Source organism: Phoenix dactylifera, chromosome 15 (assembly GCF_009389715.1).
Source record: "Phoenix dactylifera cultivar Barhee BC4 chromosome 15, palm_55x_up_171113_PBpolish2nd_filt_p, whole genome shotgun sequence".
Taxonomy (NCBI): domain Eukaryota; kingdom Viridiplantae; phylum Streptophyta; class Magnoliopsida; order Arecales; family Arecaceae; genus Phoenix; species Phoenix dactylifera.
Genome location: NC_052406.1, coordinates 3,849,399 through 3,865,950, shown reverse-complemented (window position 1 = coordinate 3,865,950; position 16,552 = coordinate 3,849,399). Strand labels below are relative to the sequence as shown.

The 16,552-nt window shown below is 45.0% G+C and overlaps 1 protein-coding gene across 1 annotated transcript; it reads right to left on the bottom strand.

Moving 5' to 3' along the window:
- Positions 1 to 380: 380 nt before the first annotated feature.
- On the bottom strand, positions 381 to 7,816 carry LOC103704252 (COMPASS-like H3K4 histone methylase component WDR5A). The gene is made up of 2 exons (XM_008787467.4): positions 7,011 to 7,816; positions 381 to 856 (listed from the first exon to the last, which is right to left on the bottom strand). Exons 1-2 carry the CDS (start codon positions 7,692 to 7,694, stop codon positions 548 to 550), a joined length of 993 nt encoding a protein of 330 aa, XP_008785689.2. The 5' UTR covers positions 7,695 to 7,816; the 3' UTR covers positions 381 to 547.
- Between the last annotated feature and the right edge of the window lie 8,736 nt (positions 7,817 to 16,552).

Below are 16,552 nucleotides of genomic sequence, written 5' to 3'. Positions count from 1 at the left end.
CAACAGCTTTCGGTTTTAGGTCAAAAAAAAAAGTGCTAGATGCCGAAGATTAGAGATGAAATTGATGGAAATAATGAGGAACAAAAAGATCGGCCTTTGACGGTAAGTAGCAGAGAAGGGGAAATATGTAAATTTCCCCACCAAAGATAGGCTGCATAATCTTTTATGTTATGCTTGCTGCTATCAAAGCACTCATGAGAGAGGTTTTTCATCATTGTATTGACACCAGCTAGTTGCTGAAAAATGTTTTTAATAAGGAAGGAAGCATCAACCACACCACAGGAGCTCATCCATGCCTTAGATATCAGCTTCACCATTCTAGAACCACCACTTGGAACATATGCTGCATCACACGCATAACCAAATACAAAAACTCTGCATTCGACAAATACATAATAGATAATATAAATATATTTGACATTTACACAAGTTTGCCCTAGGATAACAAGTTCCCTGATGAAGATTACACAATGGTGGATCGACAAGAAAACTCAGACCACCATCAGCCAAGTTTTATAGAGTAAGCAAGTGTTGCAACAAAACTCACTCAGGCTTCTCTCTGATCTTCATCCTTCTGAACCCATATCTTTACTGTCTTGTCATTACCAAGTGCCCCAGAGGCAATCATGTTCTCTGATGGATGGCAGGAAACAGCAATCACAGTGTCTGTATGACCTTTCAATTTCTGGATGATTTTTCTTGTTTGGAGTTCCCATAGGTACACACAGTTGTCCTCCGAACCGCTGACAACGTACTTCCCATTTGTAACGGAGAATGCGGCTGGAATGCAGAACTTCGAATTCACATGTCCAGTATATGTCTTTAGAAATTTACCTGCTGAGTAGTTCCAAAGCTTCTGAAAGTAACATAATCTAAATGTTAAGATATGATTATGAGACGAGATGCACCACAATCTAGGAACCTACTAGCAACATAGGATGAAAATCTGAGAGGATCAGATCAAAGAAACTATAAAGAGTCAAGCCTATTTCAAATACAGTGAAACCACTTTGGTTTTGGAATTTTGAAGAAATGGAGATGCTTTCAAACTTAAATACATTCATAACAACAATATAAAAAACACACCAAAAGATTTTACTTCCAGTTCTTTTGTAGTAGAGTTTTACCCTATTATTCCTCCTAGTTATAAGCAGTAAATAGTACAGATAACATATCATTACACGGATCTCACAGGACCCAAAGAAGGTGAGATCTTACAGGAAAATACAACTCACTATAATTATTCTCCCTCAATACCTTCTCTAGGTACCAATAAATGCCACTTTGTTGGCAACCCTAAGAATATAAGTGAAGGAAATGCAATCACCTGAGGCAAAGTTTTAAAAGGCATTCCACCATTTGAAACAGGAAATGACACTGCTGGAACAACCAACCACACTAATTTCATTTTTGCAAGATCACATAGTCACCTCAGTGTCCAACTGAGAGTAACTGTCTGTACATTTTTTTAAATCAAAGGATTGACATATTTTACTAGGAGCCCTTTACTTCCCCACTAATAATGGAAGGACCCAATTTCTCAATCAAGCTGCCACCAATATTGAGCTTCAGTCATCCGGAAATGAGTGAACTATCATTATAGTATACAAGATGTGATATGCAATCATGGCATGAATTTCAAAATCTAATTGGCACATGAAGGAAAACAGCTTCTTCTTAAGATCCATTACAATAAAAATAAGATGTTTCCTGTTATTCTCAATTACAAGCTTGACCATGTCTTGACCTCCAGAAAATGTAAGTTTGCTTCTCTTCCAATAACTCCACATCAGTGTTGATGGAATCAAATTGATCCTGCTCCAGTCAATAAGCATGTCCTCTATATTTTATAAACCCAACAAAATATGCATAGCCATCTCAGAGGGAAAAACAGAAAACTGAACATTTAATAATGAATCTAAAATGACTGGTCTTTCCACCATTTTTCCAACAGAGTACAATACTGGGGCAAAGGCTTTACACTGGTTACACTTCAATAATTTTCACAAGTCACATAAAGTTTAGCAGTAACCAAGAAAGCAATTTCACTCCAGGTATGATACAATCACATGAAACATAAGCTAGAGTTTTCTAAAAGCTCCTCCACAAGTGGAAATTTGAAAAATGATTTCGGGAAGAAGAGACCAAAAGGGTACAGCACATCATCAATGCAACTGATATGAACCAAATACAGACTATTATAAAGTTAATATAATCATCAAATTCCAAGTTGCTGAAATCCTGCAGAAGTCCCAACTGTTAGAGAAATCTTTCTCAAACAAGTACAGACAAAGCACCTCCCAACTTACAGTAAACTTCAAAAGATCAGGTAAGAATGCATCAGCCAAATAGCACATCAACATTAACATCTTACATATCAACTTCCCTCGAGGCAGTGAACTGAGGGAATTTTTTTTTTTGAAAAATAAACTATCATCCCGTCAGCAAGGATCCTGCACCTCACACAAATACACACTCTTCCATCTGAAAAATTCTTTCCATATAGCCAAAAGAAAGATAATTTTAGCTACATTGAAACATAAGCCAATCACTCATATATCTTCTGTGAAGAACTTTCTTTCCCCTTCACTGTGTAAAAAATTTCGTTCTCACTCATTATCCAAAATACCTTCTATCTTATTCCAGATTGTAATTTTGTAGCCCTTTTACTTAAACTGTTAAGCTCCAACATATGTTCTTCAAGTGGATCATACTTGTATCCTTCATGCAGAAGAAGGATCACCTTTCTTTGTGCCCATCCAATGTTGGATCATCCACTGCACAGCTATCAAAGCAAGCAGTGGATGATCCAATGGTGGATGGGCACAAAGGAAGGTGAATCCTTCTTTTACGGCGCGAAGGATACAAATGGGATCCTCTTCAAGTATAGTTTCAGGCAGATGATAGAGTTGGACTTTGCCATTATCAAATTTTTACTCCATTTCAACCACCAAGCAAATTTTTGAAGTTAACAATGCAACAATTATGTTAAGATTCCAGTGCAAAATGAACCTTTTAGTCTTAATGCTGTTGTAAGTCATAGGGAAATTGATCAAAAAGAGATTATAGTTACCTGATCATCGTACTTGCAGTATGATGGCTGAATATGATGGCATACCAACAAATTCGTGACAAAAAGAAAAGGTTCGTCATCAGAGAGTGGTGATAAGATGGCATTGAACAATCAAGAATACTGATAAAATCATCAAAGTAAGGGTTGATGTTGCCAGATCAAACAAAAATCAGAACTTCAGGCTACAAATTTTCATTGGCAACCCTAACTTAAGGATAGAGAACAACAGAATGGCGTAGGGAAGAACATATAAATACTTTAATATTAAAGATCATTTAATTAATGTAACGACACTGATTTAATGATAAACATGGAAAAAAATATTTATAAAATCATGGGCCTTGAATATTTGCCTAAGGCCTCTAAAGTCCAAATAGTTGCTTAAGCACAAGCAATTGTAGTGAATGCATGGCATGTGCAACTTGGGCTTTAAGTGGTTATTGAAACATAAGTTGCCCATTTCAGAAAATCAGTAAGCGTTTGAACAACTTAACTTATTTATTACCAAGGTTTACAACATTGGTGCATATCGCCCCGTACTAGGCATTACCATACCCTACCAATACCAGACTGAGACTCAGTTCGGACGTACCAACACAATACTAGTACAGGGTCAGATAGCAAGAATGCGAGCCTTGATTATTATAAAGGCAACTCCTATGTTAGCGATTTCCTAACGCATCAGTCAAATTCCTTCCCGCAGGCCTTTCAGACCACTCTCCGGCCATTCTCTCCTGTTTTTATCCGATGGATCAGGGTAGTATCATAACCTTTATTATCAAATTTTGTAAGTGCCCTAGGTCATATATGATATTTCTTAATCAGTTAATACAATACCTAACTTAAAGTGGAAAATTAGTTTACAGAAAGCAGGGGGAGACTGTTTTTCATAAAAACTCATTTTCCTTAAGTTTTTACAAAACAGGTTTCAAGAAAAGCAAACAACCAAGCACTTTCATAAAACTTATTCAGTTTAGTTTTAGTATAAACCCATTTTAGTATTACCTAACAACAAAATAGCCACAAATTACTGAATGATCAACTCATATAGCAAGATAATTTGTTAAAATATTTTGTACCAGTAAACCTTTTTCCTCGATAAAGCAACCAACAGCTACAGAATGTAAGATGATCTACAATGCATATAGCTTATAATATCCCACTGAGCTAACCCCTGAACGTCTAAAACATCCTCCCTTTCCAGCTAAGGTTTCTGTAAGGTGTGCCTGCTATACCAACTAGAGAGCAAATTCATTGCTTGGTTATAGACAAAATTGGTGATTTTTTTATTAACAAACTACAAGAAGTGACTAAGTGGCTATAATGCTTAAAACCTTAAAACAAGTATGTTTTGTGTTCCTACATCATGCATGGTTTAGAACTTATCAAACCAAATACATAAAACAAACCTTATTTCAACTGATTTGAGCAAGCTAATGAATACTCTCTCTCTCTTTCTCTCTCTTTCTCTCTCTGCCTGAAAGGTTATGTGAGGACTAATGATCTTTCATTAAGAAAATGAAAAAGATCAAAGTATAAAATAGAACAACCAGGACAGAGAAGAAAATCAGAAAGTCAGGAACTCGACCCTAAAGCATGAAGCACCAGCTTAATTAATTGCAACTTCTTTCCTGCAAGCCACCCTACACTAGTCTGCAAGAAGAAACTGAATGTTGTCCTGGGTCTGCTGCTGAGCTTGTTGTTCTTCCGAAGACTCCTGCATCTTGCTCTAACCAATTACACCAGAGTTTTATGACCACCAAGACATCCCAGCCTCTCCTAGTTTGTAGGAATAGAAGCTAATATCCAAGAAATCTGAAAATCAAATGGACTCATAGGCCCTGCTGGGTGATTGAGTCTGATAGAAGAAATTCCAAAATGATCTTGAGAAGGTCCAAGAAAGTAGCAAACGATCCATGGTTTCCAGCTGAGTTTGACACAGTAGACAGGTTGGAGGAGTGTTCCATTGTCTCTTCACTAGATTTTCAGAAGAATTAAAAATAAGTACTTCACCATTCATTTCCACCGAGGCTACATACTGTCAATGAAAACCCTTCCAAAATTTTTCCCTAGCACAACTTCTACACAGGTTCCTTAACTATATTTGGAACCCCCCTCCACCCTGAAGCATAAACAAACCTGCTCATCATTGCAGCCTTTTTGCAGCTTTATTGTAATTTATATATGCTAATACTGTCTAAATCAATTCTCTATTACTTTATCTAATTCACTCCCAAGTTTATTTAAATTACTCATTCTTAATCCAAAGATTCCTAGTCTCCCTTCTCATTAATCTTACTACTCTCATATCTCCTAGACTTATCTTACGTGCTTAAAACTTCTAAATTACCTAATGTGGATCTGTAGAACATGGTTTACCCTATTCTCAAATGCAACATTTTACCTATAGATCTTGAAGCGATACAGTAATTTATAAAAACCAAGGAGAAAGTCCCCAAATCATGAAGCTCACTTTAATTCTATCAGAAATACATCACTCTATCTTTCCATCTCCGATACAATCCAAGATAGCTAAAATATTTGCACTGAGGTATATCTAGGCCATGAATTTAATTGGAATTTTCACTCACTTGTCTATTCCAACTAGAGTTGAATTTCATGGTTAATCCAACTAATCATTGCTCCAACTAACATAAAATTCTACTCTTGTCTAAGAATCAACAGTATCATCCACAAATAATATAACCAAAGCACCTCCTCTTCAATGTCAGCAATTGATAATGTGTAAAAAGACAGGCTTGCCTTGGTGCATGCCCAGCCACCGCAACCAAACTCACTGCTCTTACACCATCCATCACTCCTTCAATGTGTCCATTATGATCATAGGACATTTCATTTAAACCTCAGAGAAAATTTATTCTAATGATATTCAATCATATGGATTATCTAGTCAACAGAAACGATGGTGATACTTGTAATTTCCCCCTTAGTTACAAGAAGTGGGTGCAAGTGTGGAAGCAAATTGTCATTCCTAAATAGATGCCCAAAAAAGTCATAACCCATTGGCCAATAGGTTCTTGCTAGTTTCAGTTGTAACCAATTGGGAAATGATGAGTATCGCTGATTTTGATGTAATACAAAGAATTACATCAGAATCTAAGAATAGGTGAAAATATGAAGCAAAGATAGGTTGTTCAGGAATGGCAAAACAACCCAAATCTGATAGCAACTCAAACTTGCACATTCCACTAGCTAATTTTCAGAATATTTCAGAGCCTAGGCCAGTCAAAACAGGGTATCCAAGTGAAAATTAATATCTCAATAACTATCGTTTCTCATTAGACACTATATGTGTAAGCTAGCCAAATGTAATGAAATGCACTACAAGAACTAAAATGGGGTGTGACACTAGTCAACCCAAACATAAGCTTGATAATGAAAGGCACTCCTAAAGAAAAATAACCCACTCACTTCTCTGCATTTAGGTAGCTAAATTATCCCATTTTATCTTTGAGAAGATTTGATGCTCAAAATAAGAGTAGATGTTTCATGATAAATATTGATTCTTGTGGATTCACTCAAGATACAATAAAAACTTCTACCAAAACAGTGATCCCAGATCTTAACATTCACCATAGTTAACCTAAACGCATGCTCGACAAATGAACACGCTCCTACCCAAAAGCAATTCAGTTTTCTCTCTGCATGTAGTTACTTAAATGTCTCGTGTTATTTCAAAAAAGAGTTGATGCTCGAAGTAAGACTTCACAATTCACTGTATGTGTTGCTTGTTAGTGTTTATTGGACATCCCATTATATTATTTTATTGTCAATCAGATACCAGAACTTCAAATTCACCACACCACAATCAACTTGATTTGGATTCAGCAAATAAAATAGGTTCTTTGCTACCGCAACGAAATTCTCATCAATCAATGCAAAATGTACTAGAAGAGCGTGAAGCTAGTGATCATACCAAGGTACTATCGAGAGTGGCGGTGAGCACGAACTTCCCATTGGGCGAGAACTTGACGAACGACACCGGAGGGCTCTCGTCGTCGATAAGGGTCTTCATGCAGTGCCCGGTCGCGGAGTCCCAAATCCGGCAGAGCCCGTCGTAGCTGCTGGAGATGATGAGGCTGCCGTCGCGGTTGAAGTCGACGGCCGTGACGGGCTCCGAGTGGGCGGGGAGGACGCGGAGGCACTTGCCGGACTTGACTTCCCAGATGCGGACGCTCTCATCGAAGGAGCCGGAGGCGATCATGTTGGACTGAGGGTTGAAGGAGCAGCAGAAGGCATAGTTGGTGTGGCCGGTGAGGGTCTTCACAGGGGCGGCGGCGGCTAGGTCCCAGATGCGGACGGTGCGGTCGTCGGAGGCGGAGCAGAGGTAGAGGCCGTCGGCGGAGAAGGAGACGTCAGAGACGCCCTCGTCGTGGCCGGAGAGCTCGGCCCGCAGGGAGAGGTCGGAGGTGGACCAGATACGGAGGGTCTTGTCGGCGGAGGCGGAGGCGAGGAGGGAGCCGTCGGGGGAGAACTTCACCGACGAGACAGCGCGCTTGTGGCCGGTCAGGGTCTCGCGAAGGACGTAGGGCTGGGGGATGGAGGGGGTGACGCCACCGTCCGCGGCGGCGGCCGTTGAGGGAGGGTCAGCGGCGGCCATGGACGGAGGAGGGTGGGCTTTTGAGGTCCCCGGAGGCCCCGAGCTCGGCCGGAGTTGGGTGGGGAGAACTAGAAGAACGTGAAAGGGCTCAAGTGGATGGGGTTTTAGGGTGCGAATTGGGCGGGGCTCTATGGCAAGTTTAATTTGCAAATAAATTAAAAGAAAGGCTAAAAAAATAAATAACGTTCCACATTTTATTTTAATTTGCAAATATCTCTGCATCTCCGCTCGCCGTCGGTGCCTATATGGCAAGTTAAGAGGATATATAGTCTGACGTGGTAAATTTTTTTATTTTTAAATAGAAAAAAAACTGACGTGGATGGCAAGGCATCAAACTAATCAACTAACACAAGAAATTATTGGGTAGACATAGACTACCACACCTCCGTAGATTAGCCAATAAAAACTTGACACATCATCCTCCTACTTACTCTTTTTGCTGAAAACGGGTATTTCATACAATACGTGTACGAATACATCCAAGAAAATCAAAATAAAGCAACTCGCGGAGCGCATGTGGCAGCTCCTCCTCCCCCGACCAAAGGGTATACCCTGAGTGATGAGCCGCATGGGCCGCCACCCAGTCGGTTGCCCCATTAGCTTCTCTAAATACATGTTGAGCTTGGAAGGCTCTCTCATCTCCCGTCATGCTCCCTATGTCGCGGATCAAAGGGTGGTCTGTACCATCACCCGTCGCCCCCCTCCGAATCCATCCGATGACCGTGGTGGAGTCGCCCTCCAAAATGATCGACCTGGCTCGCAGGATCATCCTCGCATGGCGCACGCCCGCCCAGGCTGCTCGAAGCTCTGCCTCCGGAACCGACGTGTCGAACAGCTGGCAGCCACCTGCTGCAACTACCCTGGAGTGCGGGCCTCGTATAACAAAGCCCGCACCACCCCGCGCACCGCCGTCCAGCACCGACCCGTCAAAATTGACCTTGAGGAAACTCGGGGGTGGGGGCTCCCAGGTGAAAAACACCATTTGGTGGGCTGCCGAAGCAGAGGGGGGGCCCCAGGTGTCCCGAGCTGTCAAAGGTCTATCTGAAGAGGTGGTGGGTACAAACTCAAAGGCCTGAACACGAGCAAACTCCGCAGCAAACCTCGGTGACACCTTGCGATCGCCGAGAGTACGAGCATTTCTTGCCAGCCAAATCTGGTGCGCTGTGCAAGTCGCTCTAATAGCCTCCTGACACGTCCCGGAACTGGGTAGCCCCTGTCGTATCATGTGAAGGAACTGTGGCCTGTCACTCCGGGCCTCCTGCGGGATCCCGGCCCACTGCCATGTCAATCTCGCCCATACACACTGAAAGAGCACATGGTCTACCGACTCCACAGCCCCACACGCTCCACACTCTGCAGGGATCCCCCAACCACGCCTGCTCAGCGCAGCTCTCGTCGGAAGGCGATCCCAGAACACCTTCCATAAGAAGAGGGCTACCCGCGGGTGGAGACCGTGCCTCCAGATCCATGTGCAATCCGGCCCCCTCTCCCGCTCTGACTGGATGACACGGGAGAGGTCTCCTAGCCTGACACTGGCCTGGCTCGATGTGCCCCATACCCTGACATCCCGCCCCCTACATCCTGGTAACGGAAGAGACCGGATCCTCGCTGCGAGGTGTACCCCAAATAGCTGTCGAAGTCTAGTATCATCCCACTCTGCTCCACCTCCTGCCAAAAGGTCGCTAACCCGTAGTCCCTCTACTGCCTCTACATCGACCATGGTCGGCCAACTCCTCAATGGCAAAGTGTCCACCCATGGCTCGCTGGTCACATCAATGCTCCGCCCGTCGCCGATCAGCCACCTGGTGCTCGCTAATGTAGTCGGTAAGTGCCTCACAATCTCACGCCACATGAAAGAGACTCGGCGGCCCCTCCATGCCCCCCCAAGGCCCACTCGTCCATATCGGGCTACCATCACCTGACTCCATAGGCTATGTGGCTCAAGTATAAACCGAACTGCATGCCGAGCGATGAGCGCCTCGCGCCTCTCCATCAGGGACTGCACCCCAAGACCGCCCTCACTAATAGGACGGCAAACCTGCTCCCAAGCCACCAAATGCACTCCATGGCCTCCACCGTGTGAGCCCCACAAAAAACTCCGAAGAAGACGCTCAATCCTCAATAAGGTCGTCTTTGGCATAACAGTGTTGGCCATGAGATACATCGGTATGGATCCCAACACTGATCTAACCAAAGTCAATCTTCCCATCATGGATAGGGAAGATGCTCTCCATCCCTCAAGCCTGCTCTGTACCCGCTGCACCAGGCCCGAGCACTCTGCCACTCGCGGTCGCCGGCCGGTGATGGGAACTCCCAGGTAGGTCAGCGTCCCTCCTGCTCTGGTATCTGCAGTAACCCCCGGATCTCCTGTCGAACTCTGGACTCCGTACTGGCGCTGAAGGTAATAGCTGACTTCCGAAAGTTCACTCTCTGGCCAGACGCTATGCAATAGTCCGTCACCACCCTGCGAAGAACCCGTGCCTCAGCCACTCGTGCCCTGGTCAAAAGAAGACAATCATCAGCAAAAAATAAGTGGGAAAGGGGTCGGGCCCCTGGTGCCGGACTATACGGCACCAGCTCCCGGCTAGCGCAAACTCTCTGCAAAGCTCGTGACAAAGTATCAGCACAAATAATAAATAAGTATGGAGATAAAGGACATCCCTGCCGTAGCCCCAATGTGGACTCGAAGAAATGTGAGGGCGTGCCGTTGACCAAGAGAGAGAACTTTGGTCCCCGTACGCACCCCATAACCCATCCGATCCACTGTCTGTGAAAACCATATGCCTCCAGCGCCTGCTCCAGAAAGCTCCACCTGACCCTATCATAGGCCCTCTCCATATCCAGCTTGATGGCCATCAAGCTGCGCCGCTTCGGTGCTCTCTGAAGGTCCCACATCATCTCCTGAGCCAACAAAACATTATGTGAGATATTTCTACCAGCTACAAACGCCCCCTGCTCCTGGCTAATGATGCCTGGCAAAAGGGGCTTCATCCTGCCCACCATTATTCTTGCCACGACCTTATATAAAGTCGTGCACAAGCTAATAGGCCTGAAATGACTAGGCTCAACCGCATCCGGACGCTTCGGTATAAGCGTAACGAAAGTGGCTTTCCAGTCCTCCAGCATAGCAGCCCGGGAGAAGAAACACTGGATAGCCTCCACCACACCTCGGCGGAGAATGCCCCAGTACTGACGAAAGAAAAAAGGCGGAAAACCATCGGGCTCTGGGGCTTTGTCTGCTGCCAGTGCCCAAACTGCCTCCTGCACCTCCTGTGCCAGCACCGGTCGGATCAGGGATGCCCTCTCGACATCACCAATACCCGTCTCCACCCTCAAAGGGCGGAGCCCATCACTGACCTCCTCATCCTCCGTCCATCTGGCGCGGAAAAAGTCAAATAAGGTCTGTCGGACCGCCTGCTCGCCCTCCACCCGGTGGCCCGAGTCATCTCGCAAGGAATGGATCATGCTCCGCTGCCTCCGAATAACCGTCGACCGATGGAAGAAGCTGGTATTACGGTCGCCCTCACTCACCCACCGCACACGGGATTTCTAACGCCAGAAAATTTCATGCTGCCGCAGCAGGGAGTGGTGAGTCGCTAGTAATCCCCGAAGGTCGGACATATCGTCCTCCGGGAGTACACCCCCCAGGTCTTCTCTCCTCTGCAACTCCGCAATCGAGGACTCTACCCCCTCCAAGCGTCGGAATATGTTGCCCACAACCTCACGATTCCAACGGCGGAGACGCCTCTTCGTCAACTCCAGGCGGCGCGACACCTGCTGCATGGCATCACCACGCACCGGAGTACGCCACGCGTCACGAACTACGTCCCACGACTGGGGGTATGATAGCCAAACTTTCTCAAAACGGAAGGGGCTATGGTGGACATGTACCGATGAGGTGGATAGCAGCAGGGGGCAGTGGTCTGAGGCTATCCGGGGCAGATGCCTGACCCGGGAAGTAGGGAACCAGAGGACCCAATCAGGGGATGCTAAGGCCCTATCCAAACGCTCCCAGACTCTAGCATTACCTGACTGGTTGTTGCACCAGGTAAACTTTTGTCCGGAAAAACCTAGGTCTACCAGGCCGTTCCGCAATATAAAATCGCGAAACTCCCTCCTATCCAGCCTATCTGAAAAGGCTGCACCCCCCCGCTTCTCATCCTCACCCTGGATACAATTGAAGTCACCAACCACCACTACCGGAACACCCTGAGTGGTAATGTTGGTGATCTCCTGCCAGAGGACTCTCCGAACCCTGTGATCCGTACTCGCATACACACCACACAGTACCCACGGAGCAGCTCCCGGTTCTGAAACTATCATGACTACCTGTTGGGGGCAGTTGTGGAAAACATCAACTGTCGCCACTCCTCGCCTCCAGAGGACCAGAATGCCTCCCGACAGCCCCCGAGATTCAACTGCGTAGGTCTCCCAATTCCTCTCCAAACGTCGCCTTAAACGTCCAAGTCCCTCTCCGGATAATCGAGTCTCGCATAGGAAACAGATCTCCGGACAGTGAACCTGTACTAGTCGCTTAAAAGATGACATGAAGGACGGCTTGGCCGCCCCCCCTACAATTCCATGCTAGAATCATCATGGATCACAGTCCACATAGTCGGCCTCTGACCCATCCTCCCCTAGGGTCGCAGGGACGTCCACAGGCTCAACGCCCTGGCTGCCCCCCTCCTCCTCCCCCCCGTGCGCAGAGAGAGCAGCACCCATGACTGCTGCCCTAACGCGCTGCACAACAGTGGGTATGTCCGTACCCCCTCCCAGCTGTAGTGGCTCAGCCTCCGCGGAAGGGGCGGAGCGGCCCCCCGCCTCGTGTCCGGCTAAGGCCGCATCCACTCGCTGACCCGAGTCCAAAGGCAGAGGCCCAAACCGGAAGACTGGTATCCTCTCGCCGCCGGCCTGCTGGTCTGGCGCAATCTGAACCCCCACCCCCAGATCGGACTGAGACTGATCGCCCACCAGAACGTGGACCTCTGGCCCCGCACTGAGGAGCACCCGCGGATCCCCCGTGCCCTGGACGTGTGGGCCCTGGACCCATAGGCCGTCCTCAGCCCCCTCAGCTAGGACGGCCTGGCCCATCAGTTCCCGGGCCCGCTCCCCCATCGCTGGGGAAGCCCGCAGGCCCGGGGCTGAGTGGGCACGGGGCGCGCCCCACGCTGCGAGCGCGCCCCGCGTACCTGCCGGCCCGCGACCCCGGCGCCCCGTCCCCTGGGCCCGGGCGCGCTGGGCCGGCACTAAGTCAGCCCGCTGGCCCGCCGCGGGATGCGCGCGGGCCGGCAGGCCCATCAATCCTGGGCCCCGCTGCAGGCCCTGGCCCGCTATCGGCCTGGGCCTTTTCTGTGACTGGCCCTCCTACCTACTCTTGGCTAGAAAAATAAAACGATACTTTTGAAACCCTCCTCTTCCTCTTCCTCTTCATCTTCATCTTCTAATTGAAACCCTAATCTCATTTTAAAACCAAGGAGAAAAGAAGGGATGGAATTATAGGAGATCTAGATGGGTCTCTTTGAAGCATAGGAGGGTCGGCGGCAGTGCCGGCTCGAGCCTTAGGCGACTGAGGCGGTCGCCTAAGGCCCCCGGCCCAGGGAAGGCCCCCACCGGAAGATGCTGCAGCTATACAAACACTCATTCCTTCCATTCTCGTCTTCCCCCCCCCTTCGTCTTCCACTCTTATCTTTCATCCCTTCTCTTTTTTGGTTTTGGTCTTGGTTTTCCTTCCCTCACATTACTCCTGATCCAGCTGGGCCATCGGGAAGAAAGATAGGGGGATCGGAGATGGACTTCTTGGAGGGTGGAGATTCTTTTAATTTTCTCCTCTCGGTTTCTTCTCCCCTCTTGGGTGGTAGAGAGAGAAAAGGAGCTAGAGGGAGTTGAATGGCTGCTGTGCTGTGATGTTGCAGTTGCTGCTTGGGTACTCACTTGAAGGGGAGATGGTGGGATAGGACTTTTATTTATTGGATGGAGTGAATTTCCTATAATGCCCCTACTTTCTCTTATAGAGAGTTCAATTTTTTTATTACCTTGACAATGAAGTGCCATGAGATAACCATTTCCTATTCGGCTTTTGCTTGACATGGTGAACACTATTGTCAAGCATTATTTTAGTTAATTAATCAGTTTCATGGCTCTTCTTTTCGAGCAATTACTTTTATTTACTCTTATTTAAAAATTATATTAAATTAAAAAAGTTTTTTACCTATATTTATTAAATTTATATATCTTTGTTGAAATAGTATACTTGATAGCTATCTATTTCTATATCATTTTTTTAAATATTTTATATTTATTAAAAAAATTTATTATCAAAAAAAGAGGCCTCATTCATTGGATTTGCCTTAGGCCCCCAAATGTATTGGGCCGCCCCTGGTCGGCGGTGTCCCTGCGCTACCGAGGAAAAAGAGAGGGCGATGGTTGCGGTGAGGAGGAAGACAAATATCTCGTGGAGATTATTTAAGAACTAGGTAGAGAAGTCTATGTTTTTGGTTGGATGGAGTCGAAACGACGGTACTTGCCATTGTGGTTATTAGTGGAGGGTTTGGGGTGTTTGGGGGCTAAATGGTCTTGGACTAGCACTTGATGATCGTTCTTTCTATTTTTTAAAAAACGGAATTGAAATGGAAATTAAAATGAAATTGAAAATGGAGCTACTAGATCTCTTGATTTGAATAGAATTGAATTTGAAGGGGAAACAAGGATGAAAATGGTAATGATGCATCCTTCAATTCCCTTCATTAATCGGTTCTCTAATGTTGTTGGATGGTCTTATTTTGCATATTTTTCTACGGGTTGTGGGTTGGATGGGTGAAGACTTATAGTTGGTGCTGCCGACAGATCAAACTTCCTTTTGTTTTAGTTTCAAGTTCTATAACAACTCAGAACTCATCCAAAAAGGCTAGCCGGGAGGTATTATTTGGGTTCTTTGATTCTGTATAAGTATCCAAGATCTACTCAGCAAATAACCGATGTGGAACTAAATACACGTCCGCACGGATCCTCACATAGTCCTCCTATTTAAGCTCTGACGTTTTCGTTAGGCTAAGGATTCAAATCCATTCAAATCTAATCACAAACACCATGATCGGCCTCGTGGTCAGCCCCAATAGAACCGTGCTGCAGTGTTCTCTAATCCATATAGGTTATAAGCTGGATCCGCTCTGATACTATTTATAACAACCCAGGACCTCACCCAAAATAACTAGCCGGAAGGTATTATTTGGGTTCCTTGATCCTATATAAGTACTTCAGATCTATCCAGCGAATAACCGATGTGAAACTAAACACACATCTGCACGGTTTCTTACAACTTTCTCTTTCTTTTTGAAAGAAATGGACTCTCTTATGTTAAAGGCATGTTTTCCTTATAGTGGTGAGGGGCCGAGGAGAAGAGGATATGATTCAGAGTTGATCGAGCAACCCTCGACGCGGGTGAGGCTATGGAGAGCATTGGGGGTGCGGAAGTTGCCGACACAGCGAGGAGTTACTAGGCCTTGACACGGGTGAAGATGAGAAGGGCATTGGAGAGAGGAAGGGAGATGAAGACGGCGAGCCTTGAATTTTTCGTATTAGTTTGATGCTTTACCATCCTTATCTCCTGTCTATTTGAAAAAAAAAAAAAAAAAAATTCACCGGCGGCAAGTTCTGGCCCATATTGGAAGGTCGGTGGAGGACGTTACAATATTTTGAAAAATGTAGAGTTGACGTTACCACAATTGGAGATACATGAGGTATTTGCAACTTGAGATAAAATGCAGGATGTTATTTAATTTTTAGCCTAAAAAAAAAAACCGTACCCAAGTTGACACAATTGTGGCCTAGGATCTTTGGTTAAAATTAAAATGTGGATTTATCATTAAGTATTATCCATGTATAAATTAAGTTGAACCAAATTCTCGGGTTTGGCTGTTTGGATGTTTTGTTAGGTCTCCACCAAAAAAAAAAGGAAAAAGTTTTGTTTGGTCAGGTCAAGCGACTCCTGATTGGTTCAGTTGTCGAGTTTAAATTTGCACGTAGTCTACTCTACGTGTTTTGTTCCGGTGTCAACTCCACTAAAAAAAATAAGAAAAATATAAATCTTTGGTATGAATGCACATGTATTTGAACTAGATGGGAGCCGAGATGACATGGTTTTCCTGATTCCATCATCATCTCCTCCGTCTTGCTGTGTCCAACTTTCATACCTCCATTATATGATCTGTTCCTGCTGATCTCGGAGCCAGACTCGATCTAAGGCTCATCTATCTCACATGTTTGAGCTGATGCCTGGAAATGATGGGGGGGATTTATTTGAAGGGAAGAATGAGAGCAGGAACTTCCCAATGCAGCAGGAATTTGGTTCCATTCATGCCAAGAGCACTCATATCACATCTTAATGGGAGCTTGTATCTTTCTAAATTTTTATGGATTTGACTTGAATATTCATAATAATACCATAAATATTTTAGAGGCGTCTCAAGATATGTTTTAAATACCGCTATATAATTACAACTTATTTTTTCTCAACAGGCACAAAATATTCATGCTTTAGCATCTAGGATAACAGCTTGCAACTATACTTTAGAATTGGATTGTACTGGATAGGATAGTTAGGTGAAGGCATGAAATAGTGGAATTAATGTCATTAAATCCTTTTTAATTTATTTAACTTGTTTAATCTAATTCAAACCATTTAGCATATGAGCTATACAAGTTGGATAAAGGTTGTATTTGAATCTTGAATTTCGACTTATTTAATAAATAAGTGAGGTTCATGTTGATAAACTTTTGTCAGGATCTATATCTAATCCCCACTGGTTGGTAAAAAAAAAAAAAAGAAGCAGATAATGATTACCATCTAAGTTGTCATTGCT